We start from the raw sequence: 21,086 nt of genomic DNA, 5'->3' as shown, positions 1-21,086 counted from the left end.
AAAACAACATCAAAATCACAGGAGATCTAGGTTGCACAAAGAAAATACCAAGTCATTTATTATTAACTTTTTCTATTTAATATCTAGGTCAGATTTTCACCTGCTCGAATACCTCCGGTTGAAAAAAAAAAAAAAAAAACAACCCAAAACACTATTTGAAAAGAGAAAACTTCAGTTACTTGGAACTGAGTTGGGCTGAGTGAGTAGAGTTTACATTCCATTGTTGGCGAGATCCTTACCCCATGGAATGTCTCAGAACAGATTTCAGGCCATGAAGAGGTCAGCGGTGCTTTGACCAAACACTACCTCAGCGAACTAAACATTATACACCGGCTATGGCATTATAAATTGTACATCACTTGCACATTATACATTTGTTTTGAAACTGCGCTGCCCAATCCAGCCTCACGGGGAGGCATCCACTCGCGTGCATAACCTCCCAACAAGGCATCCACCCGCCGCCACGTGGTCATCTGCCTGCACATTCACAGCCCCTCTGTGGTGAGTGGTAAGCAAGGGTGATGTGTGATCAGCATGATTAACCACGGACCTAACTTGATCGTTGTATGCATTGGGGGACATAGCACAGGGTGAAAACGTGGTCACGCTATGGATTCGGGGTCTCACACTTGCGGGACCAGCTGATCAAACAGAGGCCCTGCTAGATCTGAATCCTTCAGGCTGAAGGACCTGGAGTAAACAAACCGGCAGAATAAGAGCCTCCACTGCATCGGGTTAGTCGGGACTGGTGCACCTGCACTGCCTTTTAAAGGTACAGACTCCTTGGGTTCTACCCACCCCAGGGACTCTGACTCAAGGAATCTGCTTTTGATGACCCTTCGGAATGTACAAAAAATGCAGGTCACACTCTGAGAAGCCCATCCTTAAATCTGAACCAAGCTAATGAAAGGCATCATGCTCAGTAAATACTTAAAGAACAAACAGAGCTGGATTTGCCTTCGTGACTCTTAACCCATTCCTTCCTGGAGAGACCATCTGGACTGCTTATCTCCTGGACTCGTCTATATTAGAAGAAAAACCTACAGGCGGGCTAAGCTCATCTCAACCTACATTTTGGAGGAGAGTGAACTTAAAGGGGATGGGCGGCGAGGGGGAAATGATGTAGCGGCCACAGGCTACGAGGTGGGCCACACAGGCTTCCTCCAGGGGATCTGATGCAAAACTGAGGAGGCATCAGCACTGCCAGTCCAAGCATAGTTATCACCACGTGGTGATAACTACACCCAGGTTAGAGAGGGAGGGAGGAAAGCCAGAGGCGCCACGGGTCCCCCCACCCCGCCGACTCCCTGCAGCCACTCCCAGCATCTCCTTGGAATGGAGAGGCAGTTCACACAAGGTGACAGGGATGACCCTCAAGCCGCTTGGCACCAGCCAGCCTCCACTTAACGAGTGTTCAGAATCACAGTCAGCATGGAGAAATTCACCCTGACCCTGGACGCCTGCCCCCTGGCATCGGCTCACTTACATTTTTACTCAATTACTATTTCTAAGAACAGAGACCAAAAAAAAAAAAAAAAAAAAATTGCAGAGCCCCACTGCTCAGCAGTCTTGCATGGAAGGTCTGGAAGGGTCTGCAGGCTTGACTCCCAGGCGGGAAGCTGGGTGGGGCAGGAGGGCCTCCCACTGAACAGGGATCTCTTTCCCCAGCCTCACCCTCTGAGACACTCCTGATTTTCCCAGACTCAGGAGAGGCAGGGTGGGCTTCCAATGTTTTTCCACCAAAGAAAGGGGGAAGCTTGCAGCCATTAAATGACCGAAAATAACCCCAAATGAGAAGGAGTGTCCGAGGCCAAGTGGAAGGGGAGACCTCTCCATTTGTTTACTATGAGGAAAAGATGAAAAGGAAATGAATCCAAAGTGGTAGGTAAGAGAATTATAAAAACGAATGGGATGGGATTCCCAAGGGAAACAAAAGAAAAGCAAAAAAAAAAAAAAGTCTGGGGTCTCTGTGGTGTGGTGGAGGCATGAAGGCCAGACCTGAACTCAGGATTAGCTTCTATTCTCTCTGCTAGTTTGATGGCTGAGGACAAGGTAGTCACCTCTCCAAGCCAGAGTTCCCTCAAAAATGGGGATTCCATCCCACCCTCGACAACCAACTAACATGGGGAGAATAAGGATGACAGGCCTTCAGTACCCTGGACATGGGGGCGGGTGGGGGGCTGGAATTCAACACACGTTTTCCTCCTCTCATCCCTTCCCCTTGTCTTTTCCAACAAGCTGCCGAAACAAACAAACAAACAAAAAGCAGACAGTTAACTCCTTGGTTTAGACAGTACAATAAAATACAAGTTTAGAGATGGAACACCAAATACAATCTGCCTTACAAATGGGAACTTAAAAAGTATGGATGAAGCCATCCACTCTTTTTATTTACATGGCAGCTTCTAGCCATTCTGAGGCCTTCTGTACTCAAATAAATATAGATTCTCAATGGAATCAGTTTTGTTTTTGAGGAAAGCCCAGCTTAGGTTACTGTAAACAGACTATTTCATTTCTTGATTCCTTGATTCCCAAGGAGCAAGGTTAGTAGCTCAGTTGGTAAAGAATCTGCTTGCAGTGCAGGAGATCCAGGTTTGACCCCTGGGTCAGGAAGATCCTCTGGAGAAGGAAATGGCAACCCACTCCAGTATTCTTGCCTGGAAAATCCCATGGACAGAGGAGCCTGATGGGCTGCAGTTCATGGGGTCGCAAAAAATCGAGCACGACAGAGTGACTAACACTTTCACAATTAGGAGTGGTAAAGTGCACAGCAGGGTAACCCAGGGAGTGAAGGCCTCTATTGGGGAAATAAAAACATTTCTCCTGTCCTTATTTGGGATCTCCACTTGAATTTAGAATCCATATAATTCATGCTTCCTCGGGGCCTCAAAAGTGTGAGTAGAGAACCAATGCCAGGAGAGTAAGTCCATTTCCACCCTTCTTGAGCATGGATCAGGGTACCACCTGGGCCAGAGTGTTTGAGTGTCACGATCACCTAAGACCTGTTCTTTGCTGTGGTCTCATGGCTCAGCAGATGATAAAAGATGGCACTCAATAAAAGCTGGCTGATTTATTAATGTTCCAAATCAGAACGGGGTGAGCCCTCTAGCTTTGATGACCACCGCCCCCCCACTCCACCCCAGCCTATCACACGGGGTTAGGCTCTGAGGGGCCTGCACTTGTCCTGAGGGTCAGGGCACAGTGGCAAGCTCTCAGGTTCAGCCAACTGAAGCCTTGACCATGATCATCCCATTCTGTCATGCAACCCGTACGAAGGCCACAAACAACCCATTAATGACCGTATGAAGGCCACAATGATCAGCATACATTTCCCACTGTCCTCCCTGTAGAACTTCAAAGGAGAGAAAAATCTCCTTCTTCCCTTTCAGTTCAGTACCAGAAACATTCATTGAGCCATTGCTGTGTGTCAGAAATAAGAACACAGGTTCAAATAAGAGACCAAAAAAAGGAACCCTTGACATTCTGGCCATAAAATCCACAAGCCCCCCTGCCCCCACCCCCAACCCAGAGTATCCTCCCAGGGAGTCAAGAGATCAATCTATCAAGTCATTTGGGAAGCCCTGGATCACACATCTCATAGACCCACAATCCATCCTCCCCCGTATTAGAATCAAGTCATCATAGCACTTCAAAGCATTCATGAGTTTTTCTGATAGACACTCTGACGACAAGATCGGGGGGCACCTGTGTGACTGTCCAGCTACGAGGTTGCACTTCAGACTTCTCTTTTGCCTCTGACAAGTCCCACCCCCACCCAGGAGACAAACACTAAAGATGGGCCGGCTACCACTACGCCAAATGAGGTATATAAAGCAGACGAGTGTACTCACCAAGGTACCCACAGAAAACCTGGGACTGTCTGGAGCACAAGCTGCCCACTGAGCCAGAGGGTGTTGTAACAACTGGGCAGACAGCTAGGAGTTTTAAAAAGCACAGTCATTAGCTATTTTACTGAGGAGATGCCTATACAGAGCTATACAAAGATTCAATGCAGAAGAGGGACGCAATGCATGTATTTATCATTCCCCCAGAAACAGAAGGGCCCCACTACTCAGGGCCAGGGGACTACGGGGTAAGCAAGTCTGGGGGATTGTGGATTCTCACCCCAGATCTTTTGGCATGCCTTAACCAGCAATCAGGCTCCTGAATTTAGCGTTCCCCTTAACACATTCTAGTGTTAAAATAACAATGTACAATTTATATACTGAAACAGTCACATAAATACTTGACTTATATTAAAGATGACTAGGAAAGGCCCTGACCTTTTGAACAAAAGACAGACTCCCTCTTAAGAATAAAACTCTGATTTTCATTTGGTTGGCCTCGATTTCAGTTTTCTTAAAACCACCTGTTACCATTTCTAACTTACACATGAAAACTCCTACATCAGTGATCAAAAATTCAAGTATATACTGGTTTAGGGCTGCTTAGTGATAATTTAAAAACCTAGGCCTCCTTGGAATGGATTACATGCATCTTCCATGATACTTTTTGACATCCTGAAATTCTGAACTCTGCCTTCTTTAAAGATCTTGTATGCATACTAAATGTCAGATTTTTGCATGAGATGATGTGGATGGACACCCCTGCTCTGTCATCAGTCTCCTGGAATCTGAACAAATGCCTTGATGCACCTAAGCCTCTGTTGCTATAAAATGAAACTGACATCATGCTATTCCTGAGGGTTTATTGAAATGGGATATTTAAAAGAAACTCACAAATAAAAGGTGCTTGGGGATATAATAATACCAGTTATCTAACTTATTTGATAGGTGAATCCCCGATGGCCTTCCAGGTCTGTATGAACAGACTTCCTTCCCAGCTCCTTATACCAGTTTAAAATCCATGCACCTTCCATTCACCTAGGATATGTCTTCTAAAAGCATGACCACTATTCATACCTGACTTGAAGATTTCTTTGGACAAAACACACAGGTCTTATGGACTTCCCCCTCCCCTCTCTCTTTCTTTTTTTTGCCAGATTTTTATGTTTCTCTCTCAATTCTAAAGCAGATAAGGAAAACTTTTATCCATGCCCTATAACTTACCACCTCCAGCATGCAGCCCCCTAAAGAGATCCCAGGGACACATTTTCACACTTGTGGGGATTACAGCTTCCAGTCAAAACCCTCTTTAATTGAGATGTGGGAGGTACCCGGCCTGGATGGCTCGGAAGACGAAGGCCCAACACCCAGGCCTCAGTAACATGCTGCTCTCACGTCGCCACCATACGCTGCTACCAGCTGACATCTGCTCACACACGTTCTCACCCACAAGCAACCACGGTGTTTATTTTCAGAGCCCTCTCTACACCCTCCCTGAGAGAAAAATCCCTCCCATCACCCGTCAGCAAAGATAGGAAGCTACAGACAGGGTAGAAACTGTGTCACAAGATCAGCAAGGCACACGATGTCTTCTCATTCAGATCTGACCTCTAAAAAGAGATGCTGAAAGCTCTCTGCGATAAAAATCTCTAGGAACAGAACCAGAGACAGGCAGGACATGCAGAGCGTGGCTGGGTCAGCAGCACGTTCTCTTCACACGAGGGCCCTGTGCATTTCTGGGGGGATTTCACTCCTTTTCCTGGGAAATAGCACCTTCTTCAGGCCAGTGGCTGTGTGGTGCTGCAGAGGGATACTGATTCTGTTAATGGAATCCAGATCCCTGAACTCACCCCTGATCACCCGGGTCAAAGGAAGTCTATGAGAGAACAGGGCAAGCTAACTGTCGTCATCTGTCATTTCCAACAAGCAGTCCTCAAGTAGGCACCTTTGGTTTACTCTTGCTCTGCTATCAAGCTACAGCATTAAAATGCTTTCCTTCCTCCCCTCCCCTTTTTGTTTATTTTGTTTTGTTTTTAAGCAGGGCCAAAGAACAGGGTGAGTTTCACTGGTGGCTCAGTTATTAAAGAACCTGCCTGCAATGCAAGAGTCACGGGTTCGACCCCTGGGTGGAGAAGATGCCCCTGGAAAAGGAAATGGCAACTCCAGTATTCTTGCCTGAAAAAATCCCATGGACAGAGGAGCCTGGCAGGCTACAGACTATGGGGTTGCAAAGAGTCGGACACGACTGAGTGACTAAACCACCTCCATAAAGAAAAGGGTGGTCTGGTGTTGATCCAGGGCCTCAGAAGTTAAGACCACAAATCAGATGGAGATATAAGTGATGCAAATAAGGGTGATTTATGCCAAAGAAAGTAACTGTTAGTTGGGGTTTTTTTAATCAATTTTCAAGATCTATGTGTTTGAAGTCACACTAGATACAGGTAAACTTTTTCTGTTAATAAGTTTTGAGGTCCATGTGAAATGCTTTCTAAAATGTGAAACCCTAGGGAAAATCTGAGACATGAATAGTCTTAGAGATACAATCATTTTTAGCAGTCCCTGGGTATACTCATGGATAATGGCGGAGCATGGCTCAGGTAAGTCAAAAGTCCTGGAACTAGAATTTTGCATGAGTAATTTACAAAATAACTAAAAGACAATGAAGCTAACTATGAAAGTGCTAGAACTTCTTTTTGGCTGTGATGACACAACTAAGAAATAAAGCAAACAAACCTAAACATACAAGGTTTCCAGAGTGTGCTTCTGAGCTACCTACTTGGATCTCACCTTGAAATTAAGGAATAATTATCTTGGTAACTCCCTGGTGGTCCAGTGGTTAGGACAATGTGCCCTCACTGCTGAGGACCCCAGTTAGATCCCTGGTGGTGAACTAAAATCCCTTAAGCTACGAGACATGACCAAGGGGAAAAAAAGGAAAAAAAACTATCGAATAATAATTTGGATGGAGGATAGGAGACAAAGTCCCTGGAATCCACACCCAGCACTCCAAGCGATCCTTTTGCTTGGCAGAATTCCAGAAACACTAGTATAGCCCTTGTGACCTAGAGGTTAGAAAGGCCTATTACAAAAAGTTCATTTGTCCTCCAAACAACCCAATCAGGTAGATCACAATCCTCTCATAAGGGTTGTCTGTTCTGGGTAATTAGTCTTTTTATGTAGCGTGAAAGTGTCTCTTAGCCAGAAAGAAAGACATTCTTGCTGCAATGACATCTCAAGCAGAATTAAATGTCCCTGCAAATGGGCTTCCCAAGTGGGGCTAGTGATTAAGAACTCGCCTGCCATTGCAAGAGATGCAAGAGACTCAGGTTCCATCCCTGGGTCAGGAAGATCCTCTAGAGGGGGGCATGGCAACCGACTCTAGTATTCTTGCCTGAAGAATCCCACGGGCAGAGGAGCCTGGCAGGCTCCATAGGGTCACAAAGAGTCAGGCACGTCTGAGTGACTTAGCAGGAGCAGCAAAAATGCTGCAGTAAACTCCACATCAAATTAGTCCCTGCCTCCACCCCTCCCCAGCCTCCACACAAACATCCTCCACGCAGACATCTCTCTCATGATGACAGCAGTTCCAGAAGTGGGCACCGTTATCTCTCCCAGCACGAGATGACAGCAAGTTTCTACTCCTCTCAGAGGATTCCCAGCAAAGGTTTCTTACAAACTGCTGATCCCCAACATCTTATGATTCAGGGTCAGTTTGGCTCAAGACCCTCTTTCTAGAATCCGGGTACAACTGCCAAAGAATTAATGAAACTAGACCAGGCCCTATGCACACAGTTTCATTGTTGATGATGATGCTTTCTGACAGCGGAATTCTTCTGAAATATATCTTGCTCCAGGACAAACCAGCGGCTGCCACCTCATTCCACAGAGGTAAAAAGCACAGTAGGTGAAATAGTGGCCATTCAGGACTGAGTTCACACATATGAACAGCAAACGCCACCAACATACTCAACAACCTAAAGCTTGAGTGAGAACCGCTGTCTGAGAACCTTAGGTGATTGCCATTATTCTCCTTTGGTTCTGCCCAGCTATTTCTGGGTAAAAGCTCTGTTTCTCTCTCCTTAACTTCCGGAACCAGATGCTAAGTTGCAAGCTTGGATGTGGAAACCCTTCTTCCAGAAAGCCCTGACAGACTTCCAAGCAGGCAATTCCTTTACCAAATCATCCATCTTCTGTAAAGACATGTCCTCAGTCTGGGATTTTCTTTTTTTTTTTTTTTCCTCTTCTAAAGTCAAATCAGAGTTAAGTCACCCACCTATTTTTCTTTCTTTTTGTTGGACTTTCTCAGCTAGCAACTTAATGATAGGAGTTTATTATAAGGAAAGAATCACTTCAATGGCATAGTCATTAAGTTGTCGAAACAGAAGTGAAAATGAGATAAAGCCAGTGGATAGGGGAATGAGCTGTGTGCTCAGTCACTAAGTCGTGTCCGACTCTTTGCAACTCCATGGGCTGTAGCCTGCAAGACTCCTCTGTCCATGGGATTCTCCAGGCAAGAACACTGGAGTGGGTTGCCATTTTCTTCTCCAAGGGATCATCCAACCCAGGGATTGAACCTAGGTTTCCTGCACTGGCAGGCAGATTTTTTTTTTTTTACCACTGAGCCACCTGGGGAGCCCAGATAGGGAAATAAATAATCCTGTAAGAAAGCCCCCCCACCAACAGAAGGAGTAATAAAGTTACTGCTACATTTGATCTAGAGAGAAGAACCTTAGTTGAATTTGGTCTAAGAAGTATTGAATTCCCAATACTAAAATGACTCCAAAACTCAGGTTATAGTTCTTAGAAAATTCCCATTTATGTGCAATAATATGTTTTAGTGACCTTAAAATGCATGAAAAACTACTGTCTCCTCGTTTAGACAGTTCTTCCTCTGAGCTCAGCGTCTCTCTTAAAACCAAACTCTGCCTTCTCATTCACATGCTGGAGTAACAAACAAGGGCCGTGACAACAGCTTGAAGTTATGAATGAGCAGTTATTTGTGAACACGCTTGTCAAGACAGATGTGGAATCTGTCAGCGTGGTGTGGGTTAGATAGGGAAAGCCAAATGAACTGAGCCGAGGTCAAAGTCACAACATTTTTCTTTTTTCTCCTTGAGGCTGGAAAGATGCTACAGTGCTTCCTGAAACTAACATCTCCAAAAAACCAGTCCGAGTGTTACTTGGGCTCATGGTTGCCTCGTGACCCTCCTTTCCGAAACACCATGTCTCTTCCTCAGGAACGTCCTGCTTCCTAATGACCCACGTGGAGGCCGAGAGGACGAAGGCCTGAAGGAAGAGCCACACTCTCTCTGTGGACAGAGATGCATCCCACATGCCAGTGTGAGAGCAAACAGCTGCCTGAGGAGGCTGGAAATGGATCCGAACTATTTTCAGAAGGTCTGGGCTTTGCAACATCCAGAAAGCATTTTCCATTTGCTTTAAGTTCCTCAAGTTGTTGTGATTAAAGGGGACATCTAAGCCCCACATTTCTGGCTTATCAGGCAGAACCAAGTCCAAAGGCTCATTTCTGAGAAGGAAGGGATGGGGTTGGTCCACAGAGAAGAGGTTTGTGGGCACCAGAAGGCATTCCCTCCTTCCAACAGCCCCTGCCACTCTGCTTAGTTGCTTCACTTGTGTCCACCTCTGTGTGACCCCATGGACTGTAGCCCACCAGGCTCCTCTGTCCATGGAATTCTCCAGGCAAGAATACTAGAGTGGGTTGCCATGCCCTCCTCCAGGGGACCTTCCCAACCCAGGGATCTCCTCAACCCAGGGTCTCCTGGGTTGCAGGCAGATTCTTTACCACTGAGTCACCAGGGAAGCCCCCTAACAGACCCTAAGCCCAGTAAACTTGGTTCCCTTTGGACAGCAGTGTCCTCTCACACCAATGAAGTGGTTTTACTCAGTTGCTCCAGGAAAGCCAGGATGCTATGTCACTCAGAGAGCATCTTACTCTATTGACAGCTGCTCCTGCCCGAGTGCAGCCTGTCCTCTCGGACAACACCTCCTCAGTTTTCATTTCCTCTTCAAACCCTTTGCAGCAACTTCTCACCACCCTCTCCCCTTCTTCCCACCCATCCTCCTCTGGGAGACTTCTACCCTGTAATGGCATTTTGTTGCTGAAGTCTGTTGAATTGCCTGGGACTTCCCCAGGCAGTCCGGTGGTTAAGACTTTGCCTTCTAATGCAGGGGTTGCGGGTCGGGTCCCTGGTCAGAGAGCTAAGATCTCACATGCCTCGTGGCCAAAAATCCAGAACTTAGGAAAAAAAAAAAAAAAAAAAGAAGAAGTAATACTGTAACCAATTCAATAAAACCTTTAAAAATGGTCTGCATTTTTTTAAGTATTTAAAAATATTAGAAAATAATAATTAATAAATAAATAAATTGCCTGGCAGTGAAGAAACTGCTGTGGCTGGTTCCTGGTCATCAAAGTGAGATGAGGATGTTTGAACCTTCTCAACAGAGCCTCTCACCAGGGGAGGTGATGAGACAAGGGACCTGGGAGAAGGGGCCAAGCGTGGCCCAGAGACAAGCTGCCCAGAAGCCCCCTTGGCATCTTAGCCTTTTATGAACAACATCCACCCCCATCCACACCCCAACCTTTGTTGGATTTCAGCCTTTAGGGCCCAGAAAGATAAAGAGGCGAGTATTATGTAACTCATACGCATATTCAGAGAGATCAGTTAAAATCATCTAAAAAAAAATTTTCCCTAGAAATGCACAGGCCCTTTGAAACAACTAGCAACACCCTGAGATGTCAAAAATAAACAAATAAATAAACCCTGATATTAATGCACTGAGTCCAGCAAGACACTTTAGCTGGGAGGACTCCAGGATGCAGACCTCCTGTTTCTGGTGCCAGAGGTGGCTATTGCCAGTCAGAGGCTCTGAAAGTTTACTAAATAGAAACGTTTCCTGAGGGCAGATATCAGGCCCCCTCTTAATTTTATTTTCAATGTGTTTCTAGGACAGAGCGCTCTGCTGTATGCACATGGACTGCTACTCTTCCAATCCACAAACATGAATGTAACTTAATACCTCCAAAATCCCAATGCTCTCTTAGAAACAATGGCATGTTACAATTCATGAGAGCTCTAAGTGGCATATGAAATTACGGACTGTCGCTTCAGGCATGTCCGACTCTGTGACCCCAAGGACTATAGCCTGCCAGGCTCCTCTGTCCATGGGATTTTCAAGAATACTGGATTGAGTTGCCATTTCCTACTCCAGGGGATCTTCTCGACCCAGGGATCCATGTGAAATTATGGTGCATTGTGAAATCAGTGGTGTTTCAGATTCAGTGCATAGTAATTGCCTGCAAAGCAAGCCTATTAAGTGCCAGAAGTAGCTACACTGGGAATTTCTCTGCACACCATCACCCATCCTCCATGATCCTAGTGGGCAGGGCTCATCTTCATCATGACAAGTGAACAAACTGAGATCAACTTAAGTACTGGGGCTGTAGCCCCGCCACCAAGCCACGGATGTCAGAGCCAAGATCTGAATTCAGCAGTGTGTGCTAAGTTACTTCAGTTGTATCAGACTCTTTGCGCCCCCATGGACTGTAGGCTGCCAGGCTCCTCTGTCCATGGAATTCTTCAGGCAAGAATACTGGAGTAGGTTGCCATTTCCTCCTCCAGGGGATCTTCCCAACCCAGGGATCAAACTGGAGTCTATGTCTCCTGCACTGGCAGGGCAGGTTCTTTACCACTAGCGCCACCTGGGAAACCCCTCAGCAGGAAGCAACTGAAATGTCCCTGAGGCAGTTTGAATAACTTGCACTGAGACAGCCAGGTGGCTCACCCAGACAAAACCACGTTTTAACAATTTCCATCGGCCTGGAGTAGGGCTGCTTGTCTCTGAAGCTCCCTTTTCCCTTTCCGCCTCTGAGACTGTTCTGGTGCGATCCCTTTACTTATTCTCTTTCTTTTACTGATTGGATCTGTCTGGCTCTCAAGCCTGTGCTCATTAGACAACACCATCCTGCCTTACCCAGTCCATTTTCAAGAGACAAGATGAATCTCCTATCAATCAAATTTAGAAAAGTTTTGCAAAGAAATGATGACAGTTCAAGATGAAGACCAGGAGCCTTGAGAGATCACAATATTTGTATCAACTACCTGCAGAGATAAAAGCAGAATGTGTTAAAGACAATAAAAAAGACCCAGGGCTGTAGAAAAGGTTTAAAAAATATAGTGCCTTCTGGAGGGAAAGAATGTAGAGCTTCTAGGAATAGAATTCCTGCCAGGAGAGGAAAGTCACCACCCTTCAGGGATGTTCTATGTCACTTTTCAAGAGGGCAGGAAAAGTCATGCTCTCCATTTCCTGGTCTCTATTTAGGGCTTCTATTACTTAAACCTAAAAGCCTGACTTTCAATAAGACATCGCTGATAGAAATAGTTATAGTCATGTCCTCAGATGTTACAGGGAAAATACTCGAATGGACTATACAGGGTTACTTGTGAGAGTGAAATAAGTGCACACATATGAAATATTTAAAACTACGCTTGGCACATAGTGTGTACCCGCTGAGGGTTAGCTTTCATCATCATCATTATCACCATCATTTTCATTCTTATCTGCAAAACTGGAAACAGGAACTGGGTGGTTCTGAAAGGCCTGGTATTGCCTTGAGCATAGGAACAAGATCCATCAGGCATGGTTTCCCTGACAACGGAGGTAAGATTTCCATTTCTCCACATTCCCTGGTCTTAATGCTTTCAACTTATAGATCTTTCTTCTGGTGACTTAGTCTTATTCTCTAAAGGGAAACCCTCATTCATTTATTAAGTATTGGTTGAGCAAAAACATAAGCTGTAAGACAATAGCTAAGTCCAAGTGGGTTCTTGTTCTGAGGTAGGTCACTAACAGATGAAGAAGACAGGTCAGGACACAGCTAAATTTTACCTACAGCAAAAGAAAAGAGGCTGAGATAGAGATGAGTATCAGTACTGTGAGAGTGCAGAGGAAGAGCTAATTAAATATGATGAGGAACATCAAAGAAGGTTTCATAAGGAGATGGCACTCACTTAACCTCGAAGGATTCTTAAAGGTGTTAAAAGATGGCTCTTCAAGTGGAAGAAACAGCATAAACAAAGGCCTAACGGCAGGAAAATAAATGGCCCCTTTGGGTAAAGACAAAGAGAGTGATCTGGCTGGAGTGTAGTTTTCATGGGAGGATTTAGTTGGGGGTGGGATCTGAGCAGGAAGAGGGACCAGACCCTGAAAGGTCTTGGATATTATCTAAGATATCTGAGATCTTATCTACAAAGCCAAGATTCTCAAGGCCTTCCTATATTAGGATTGGACAGTGATGGGCCTGCTAGATTACCAGCCCTGCCAGTCTCTGTTCTCACCCTCTTAGGTGGCAAAAATCACCCAAGGACCAATCCAGGTGAGCCATGAAAACAGATCCTCTGAGGGAAAGTTACAAAGAAATGAATGAGCTGGAGGTCCTGAGACATCCTGGGCTGGTGGGAGTGGTCCCCAGAGCGTTACTTTTAATCATATCAGAATACCTCTAAAATATCTTTTTAATATCTCATGACCAGTGGCATGTTATAGTCAATTGTCAGTGATGTTTCTTTCTTCAGGGCACATAAAATAAGGTGTACCTTAAAATCAATGGTGTTTGGGAATCAGTGATTAATAGGTACCTTGCAAGGAAGGTGTACTAAGTGCCAGAGGCAGGGTGTGGGACTTCTTTACACAGGTCATGGTCAGTCTTTCGCAACTCTAGGAAGCCAGCATCTTCTTCATCTTTACAAGTGAAGAAACAGAGGCATGGGTCAATGAAGTTCCCCACACTACACACAGGTATTCCAGGAGAGAGAACAGGAAGGCAATCTAGAGCCTGTGGGGAAGAGGTCAACGGGGAGAGTTTATGAAGAGCTGAGGCCACCAAGCCCGTCTGGCAGTAAGGCGGTGGTCACAGCACAGAACCGTTCTAACCTACCGGAGGTTAGAAAAGAAACGAAACCCGTGGCAACCACCGAAACCGTCTTGTGGTCGCAGCGTGACTCGAACTTCTCTCAAACACAGGATGGAAGCAAGCTTTGCAGTCTAAACAAACCCACCAAAGAGCCCCTAGCATGTGATTAAAGTGAATCTACCTGGAGGACACTGAATTCCTAGGTTAACAACTATCCTTGTTTAAGGAATATTAAAAGACAAGGCACACCATATGGTTTCAAAATGACAGTGGAAACTTTTGTTTATCTCGGCCAGAGGCACGTTTCATCAAGCTGTTCAGCATGGGCAGAGTAGACCCACCCTTCGGCAAACGGGGAGAATGAGCACATTTGGGAAACCCACACCCTCTTTCCAGGGTCCCTCAGCACCGGAGGTGCTGCAAGAGGAGGGCTGAGCAGGACCGGAAGTGCTCCATGAGGAAGGCTGAGGAAGCTGCTCCCAGAGCTCTTCCCTGGCCCTGCTCACTTTCATACTGGGCTTCCCAGAGGGCGCTAGTGGCCAAGAATCCCCTGCCAATGCAGGAGACATATGAGATGCAGCTTCGATTCCTGGGTCCGGAAGATTCCCCTGGAGAAGGCAATGGCAACCCACTCCAGTATTCTTGCCTGGGAAACCCTATGGGAAGAGGAACCTGGAGGGCTACAGTCCATGGGGTTGTAAAGGGTCAGACACGACTGAGCGTGTGCGCGCGCGCGCACACACACACACACACACACACACACCCCTTAATACTGAACTTGTAAAGGGGTGGGTGGGACCAGGGAGGGAGAAGGACCCCCCAGTCCTACGTTGGTGGTCGGCTTGCACATCTCCCTCAGGGGCAGTCTCCTCCACTCTTCTTCCCTAACCTTCTAAAAATGCAGCCTGACGTGTGTTGTAATCTCCGGGCAAAGGCAGCAGTCGGTGACCTCTTCTGTTCTAACCCAGATTTGATATGGGATCAACAGTGAGTCATTAGCCCTTTTTTCACATCTCAGTTTCCTCTAGGAAACAGGATCTGTCATTCTTTCATATCTTTTTATATGAAAGAGGTTGTGCCTGGGTTACATCAACTTTTCACTAGGGAGAAGACAGCATTCAAAAAGTGCAGTTCCTTGAGCAAACCCCAGGGGTCGCTGTGGAGACACAGCTGGCTCCCGGAGCCTCTGCCAGGTCAGCGGGTCCCCACCTACTCCTCCAGCTTGACAAAGCCCAGCCTCCGTCCGATTGGTAGGGACTCCTCAGAAGAGGAGAGCAGCCTCCCTTGGCAACACAGACGGCCCAACTGCTTCAGTTTTAACCAGTATATTTCTTTGAGGGTTTTTCCCAGACTTTGAAAAGTAAAAGAAAGAGAAGAGGAAACCCTGGAAGAGAAGAACGTGGCCTAAGTTAAATGTGACCACAATTAGGCACTAGAGTTAGTACAAGCAATGATGCAATTCAATACAAGTGGGAGAATTAAAACTTGGTCTGCTGTATGTTAATAACTCAGTCATCAGGGAAGTCTAGGGAAGAGGTTCAAGTCTGTCTTTGATCTCTGTGTCTCTTTCTCACACATCCACACACAGAGAATCTTCAAAAATGAAATCCCTATCATTTGGCTGAAACTAACACAATATTATAAATCAACTATAGCTCAATAAAAGAAAGAAAAATCATCCCTGACTATCCAGCAAAAATACTACTATATTCTAGCAATTGCTAGTATTTTTCTTCATTGGGCAATTGGTTGACAGTCCAGCAATGCGTTGGAGAAGGAAATGGTAACCCACTCTAGTATTCTTGCCTGGAGAATCCCATGGACAGAGGAGCCTGGTGGGCTACAGTCCATGGCATCACAAGAGTCGGACAGGACTGAGTGACTAAACCACCAGCACCAGCAATAATATACACAGAAAAGATATACCCATGAATAGAATGTTAAGGTGCACCCCTGCCCCAAACCGTAGTGCTGCTACTGTGTCCAGTCTATGTTCCATGATTTCACTTGGCAATTTACAGGGGAAACAGAAAACGGGATTGCCTGGTATTAAATGTTTAGCATTTATGTGAGTCAATTACAAAAGAAACCTCATCATGATGTCTCCTGCTGTACAGTTGAGTTTATCTAATTCAATATGACAGAATAAACCAACATGATTATTTACTTTCTTCCATTGCATAGCTTGGAGATTCGACTCTTCCTGAACATGAGCTGCTTACTTTCCTTGCAAGGAAAATCCAAGATAATCCCACACTTCTCTTTTCTCTGCCCCGACTAACATCCTACTGCTGCTGACTGAAGTTACAGATGGGTGGGGTGACACGACTGCTCAGGCTAAATGAATGGGAAGTTTTGATGCCTCTCATTGAAGCCCTTTAAGACCACCATAATATACTACATATCATACAAAAGAGTGAAATTCATAGTCCAACTTACTTAAGAACACTTACTGATTATCTGTCTATTCCATGTTAATGTCCTTTTGATCCTAAAGATGTTCTGTTTTTAGGTTATTACTTTGGAGGTGGTGCTACTGCAGAATTTAGCAATCCCAAATAAATCCCAGGGTTACCAGGCTTCTCCACGTGGGAATTTCATAATTTTTTCATGTAAGGGGGTTGAGAGTGGGAAGAGGATCTGTCCTGTGCATTCTAGAGTGGTTAACAGCAATCCCTGGCCTCTCCATCCCCAGTCATGACATCCAAAAATGTCTCCAGACATTGCCAAACATTCCCTGAGGGTGGGAATAGCAAGAGCAGTAACATCACCATAATAAGAACCACAACACCTGCCTGAAATTTGTTACATGGGAAAGAGAGGAGAAAGAAAGAAAGAAAAAAGTTTTGTCTCGTCCTTTTTCCTTTTTTGACTGTCCAAGTGTCTACATACTTCAATTGTTAATCATTTGGATTCTTACTCCATTAAGTGGAATTACTCTTTCTAAATTTCTAAAGCCTAGTACAGTGTCTTTGGAATAGATGTGCCTTGAAGTTCCAGTGGATTGTCAAAGGATGAGAAGTCTACTAATTCCCACTGGGTAAAGTGTGGGTAAACCATAGTATAACTCCACTTTGAGCCTTAAACTAACAGCATGTGAAAAGATCAATACAAATAAATTCAAAACTAATCAAACCCCTTCTTCAAATGTTGACACAGTATTATTTATAGCCTATAAATACCTTCTTGACTAAAATTCATCCTAGGAGATTGGCACCTGGCCAGTTCTATTCATATTTACTGTATTTATATAGTACACTGGTCCAAGGATAATATTTAAGACAAAATATGCTTCAAGGCATATGCAATATCTCTTATATTTTTACTTTTAAAACTCTGCATTGCTAAAAATATTCGTCTGAACTGTATCAAATGTTCTGCAAAGGACTATCAAGAATCTGTAATGATATATAGCTCATTGAGTATAATTAGAGCATATTTGTAATATTTGAGTTGAAGTCATTCCCTGAATGCTAATAAGTTGGTGGTAAAAAATGAACCAGTGATCTTTCCCATGCCTCCATCCCTGGAGCTTGTGACCCTCCTCGGATTTCCTTTGAGAAATGACAGGCACACTCCCTCTCCACAGCAGCTTCAGAGAGGGCCGAGTTAAAAGTTAGGCGGAACAGTCCTAAAGGGGGAGACTTGGTATATAAGCCAATGCTGTCCTTTCAATTTGCCCTTTAAAAAATATGGTGGAGTGATTTTTTTCTCTTTTCTTCCTTTTTTTTTTTTGGAAGGGTTCTCTATATTCCAGTATAACCAGAAAGTGCTGGAAAATCAGTTAACCTACTTTCTATAAAATTATGCACAGTCCTAGCACAGTAGTATCAAATCTGCTATTAATAAGACTTTCTGCTCCTAATCTTCCTTTCAGGCTTTAAGAAGCCTGCATTCTTTGTAGGAAAACTGATAGTGTATATTTTATCCTGTGCTGATCAGAGATTTTCAATTTCTTTGGTAGCTAGGAATGGAAACAGAAGGGAATCCACACACCCATCTTTAATGCCAACCTCTGAAATCCTAATAATCTGAGAATTTTCCCAGTTTGGTGATGATTATGATCCCGAGTTGGGTTCACCTCAATTCTTGAGACTGCAGAGGGTTTGAAAGAAAGAATACCCTCTTGGATAACTTGCTCTCTCCACACCTATCTCAGGAAGAGATCAGACCTCCTCTGTGTTATGAAAATACCAGCAGTTCATTAATGCTGTTGCAGGTAAACACTGAAGGGTTGCCTTGTTCTGATTCTACATAACGTAACTGCCTGCCTACCCAAATTCCAGTAGAACGTCGCACGTGCTAGAGAAAGCAAACTGACTCAACTCCCTGTTGGATCTCAAAGATTTTGGACTAAATTACAATGAACTTTCTTTCCTAATATCTCCAGGGCTCCACCCCAGGTAGAAAGCTTTCCTTCCTCCCACCCCTCTTACCCCCCTCCCCTCGCCCCGCATTACCAAGATGGAGTGTATATAATCACCACTGTGGTGAATGGTGCCATAATTACAATAATAAAATCGACCCCCTTGCCAGGATCTCCTATCTCAGCTCTGCTCTTAAACAAGAGATGATCCTGCAGCAAAACAGAGGTCGCCAGGAAGACTGGGGTTGTATACGTCAGCCGATATTCTGAGACCATACAAGACATGGCAAGTCCCGGAACTACGACTTGTCAAACTAAATATAAATATTCAAAAAGAAAAGCACCACTCTGCAATTAGAACCTCTAGGATAAAATTACCAAGATGGCCATATTATCTCTGTAGGCAAGACACAGAGACTGTAAAGGCAGCCAGAGAGTATATAGGGCATGAAAAGGGGCGGAGAGAAATGGGCAACCAATGAAAAGTGTACGACTTGGGATTTGGAATACGCGAAAGTCGGAGCTTTTTTTTTTTTCTTTCTTTCTTTTTCTTCTTCCTGGTATTTAACCCTCTCAGGTATCAATATATGCTGCTTCTTTGCTTCTTCTTTTTTTATTTTAAGAATTTGGAAATCATTCTAAGCTAACTGCTCTTTTCCCTTCCCCCCAAGGAGCTCCAACAATAAATCATTTCACTTCCACGGCTACTGTATGCCAGCTGGTTTTGAGGACACTGCCCTCAGAGAAGCCAGTTTAAAAAAAAAAAAAAATCGGCTGTCTTCTACGCTGAGATTCAGGAATGCAACGAAGTGACTGCAGGAAGCCTATGAAAGGGCAGGGAACACCCGGCTCCAGAGTGAGAAAGATAAAACGATAAACGCCTAAGAAAAGGGATTTGCTACACCGGCGATTTTAAGAAGGCAGGTTTGAGAGGATTCTGGAAAAAAAAAAAAAAATGAAGGAAAAACTCTTTTAAACGTAGGCAGAAACGAAGCTGTCTTCTCTACCATTCCAGGTGAAATCAAAAGGGGACGTGGTTACAAGATCTCGCCTTGGCGGGGACAGGGGGATGTAAACACCCCGACGAGGTCAGAGATTCACGAATTGAGGGGCTGGAGGTAGGTTTTTGGAGGGGTCGCCAGATCGGGTTTCGTCTTGGCGATGCTGACATTTTTCGGGGAGTTAGAGACAATAGGGAAGGCTTGCGGAATCAGCTGATAGGTCGGCACGGAATGGGGCGCCTTCCGGTGAGGCTCGTTTTGAGCCACTTTTTTTTTTTTTTTTAACCCTTCGTGCCCCAGTTCGGCGGGCTCCAGGCCAATCGGAGCAAAGAAAACAAACCCACTGAGGTTTCCCGGTTTAACTCGGCCCCGGGGAGTGCCTGGAGTTTGACAGAGGAGGGCTGACTCCTAGCCGGTGGCCGAGTCGAGGATTTCAGGGAAGAGGAAAAAAAAGAGAGCGAGAATAACGCCTTATAAAGGACGGGGGCGTTATGGGGGGAGGGGGGGAGAGGAAGAAATGGAGAAAATAAAGTCGCAAGTCCACGTTTTAAAGCCTAATGTTCTCAAGCACACAACTGGCAAGGAGGTGGGTGGGACGGAGGACCGGAGAAGGGGAAGGAGCGAGCCGGGGACCCCAGAGGGCAGGGCTATCCCTGGAGTGGCTGCGGTTCTGGAAGCCTCGGGCAGCGCTAAGCCCCGGGGAATGGAAGCGAGGAGCGGTACTTACTTTCCGAGGGTAAGAAGGACGGCATGTCTATTTTGTAAACCTCCTTGGCGTAGTATTCCTCGTCGCTCCGCTCGCGCTCACAGGCGGCCGCCCTCCGGCTCGCCTTCTCCTGGAGCAAGTCCCTGGTGCTGTTGTAGATGGAGATCACCTCCGGGGGGACCTCCTCGGGTTCGGGGTAGTCTTCTGGGGGGCTGGTGAGCTTCAGCTTGCTCAGGATCTGCCCGCGGATCGCCTCGATCCTCTTGCGCATGAACTGGTCCATGTCGAGCGTGCTGCAGGTAGACAGGCTGAGCGCGACCGTGACCAGATGCAGGAGCAGAAACGCGCTCAACACACAGTAGTGCATTTTTTTAAAGGTGGAAAAAAAATTTTTTTTCTTTTAAGCAAAAAGTAAGAAAGAAAGAAAAAAAAAAAAAACCCTAGCAACTCTCAAAGTACAGATCAGGTAGGTTTTTTTTTAATGCGAAACTTTTGCAAACAATCGAGAGTCAATGTCCGAGAGAAAAAGGTATCTTGCTTGAATTCCTTTCAAAAGAAAAGGCAACGTCGTTCCCCAAGTGGAAATATTAATACACGACGGGCAGGGGGAACCTGCACTTGAGGGAGTCGGCAAAAGTTTTCTTGGAGCGACGAGATGGAGGGGAGGGGGGGGCGGAAAAAAGAGACGAGTGGCTATTAGGCAGAAATAAATTTAGCAGGAGGAAACGGAGTTCAGTGTGTCAGTTTCGGGTGCGGAGTGGCGAATCTGAACTCGGCTCCTCCGGCCAAAAGGGAAGAGATGAAAAGGTCCCGGGGCTGGCAGCGGGCGCGTCGGCGGGAGGGGCGCGGGCCGCGCTGTCAGGGGGGCGGCCGAGGCCGGCCGGCTCCAATTTATATATTTCAAGAAGGAGCGGCGCGGCGCGGCCCTGCCTTCCACTGCAGCGCTGAGAGCAGGAGCGGCAGCAGCTCCGGAGCGGAGGAGCGCACACGTGTGTGAGTGTGTGTGTGAGTGCGCGTGTGAGTGTGTGTGGTGTGAGTGTGGGCGCGCGCGCGCCCGGGTGCGCGCGCTGGGGGCGAGCCCGGCCCGCGGCGGGGAGGCGGGAGAGCTTCGCTCGGCGCCCGGGACTCGGCCGGGTCCGGCGCGGGCCGCGGAGGCCGCGCAGGGAGGCGGCGAGGATCCTGCTCCCGGAGCTGCGCGCGGGGGCCGACTCCCCGGCCGGCGCGCCGACCCGCCCGC

The 21,086-nt window shown here is 46.1% G+C and overlaps 1 protein-coding gene across 2 annotated transcripts in view; it reads right to left on the bottom strand.

Moving 5' to 3' along the window:
• Positions 1–20,844, bottom strand: part of TGFB2 (transforming growth factor beta 2) — a 93,505-nt gene extending 72,661 nt beyond the window's left edge. Inside the window, exons 1-2 of one of the 2 annotated variants that reach the window (XM_004013602.5) lie at positions 19,871–20,844; positions 3,852–3,935 (exon numbers count right to left, since the gene is read on the bottom strand). In XM_004013602.5, the coding sequence (XP_004013651.1) occupies positions 3,852–3,935; positions 19,871–20,216 (430 nt within the window). In that variant the 5' untranslated portion in view covers positions 20,217–20,844. The remainder of the gene's footprint in view (positions 1–3,851; positions 3,936–19,870) is intronic. The other variant, XM_004013601.5, reaches the window with a different exon arrangement.
• Positions 20,845–21,086: the final 242 nt, after the last annotated feature.

This window comes from Ovis aries, chromosome 12, assembly GCF_016772045.2.
Source record: "Ovis aries strain OAR_USU_Benz2616 breed Rambouillet chromosome 12, ARS-UI_Ramb_v3.0, whole genome shotgun sequence".
Classification (NCBI taxonomy): Eukaryota; Metazoa; Chordata; class Mammalia; order Artiodactyla; family Bovidae; genus Ovis; species Ovis aries.
This window is presented reverse-complemented; position numbering and strand designations above follow the sequence as displayed.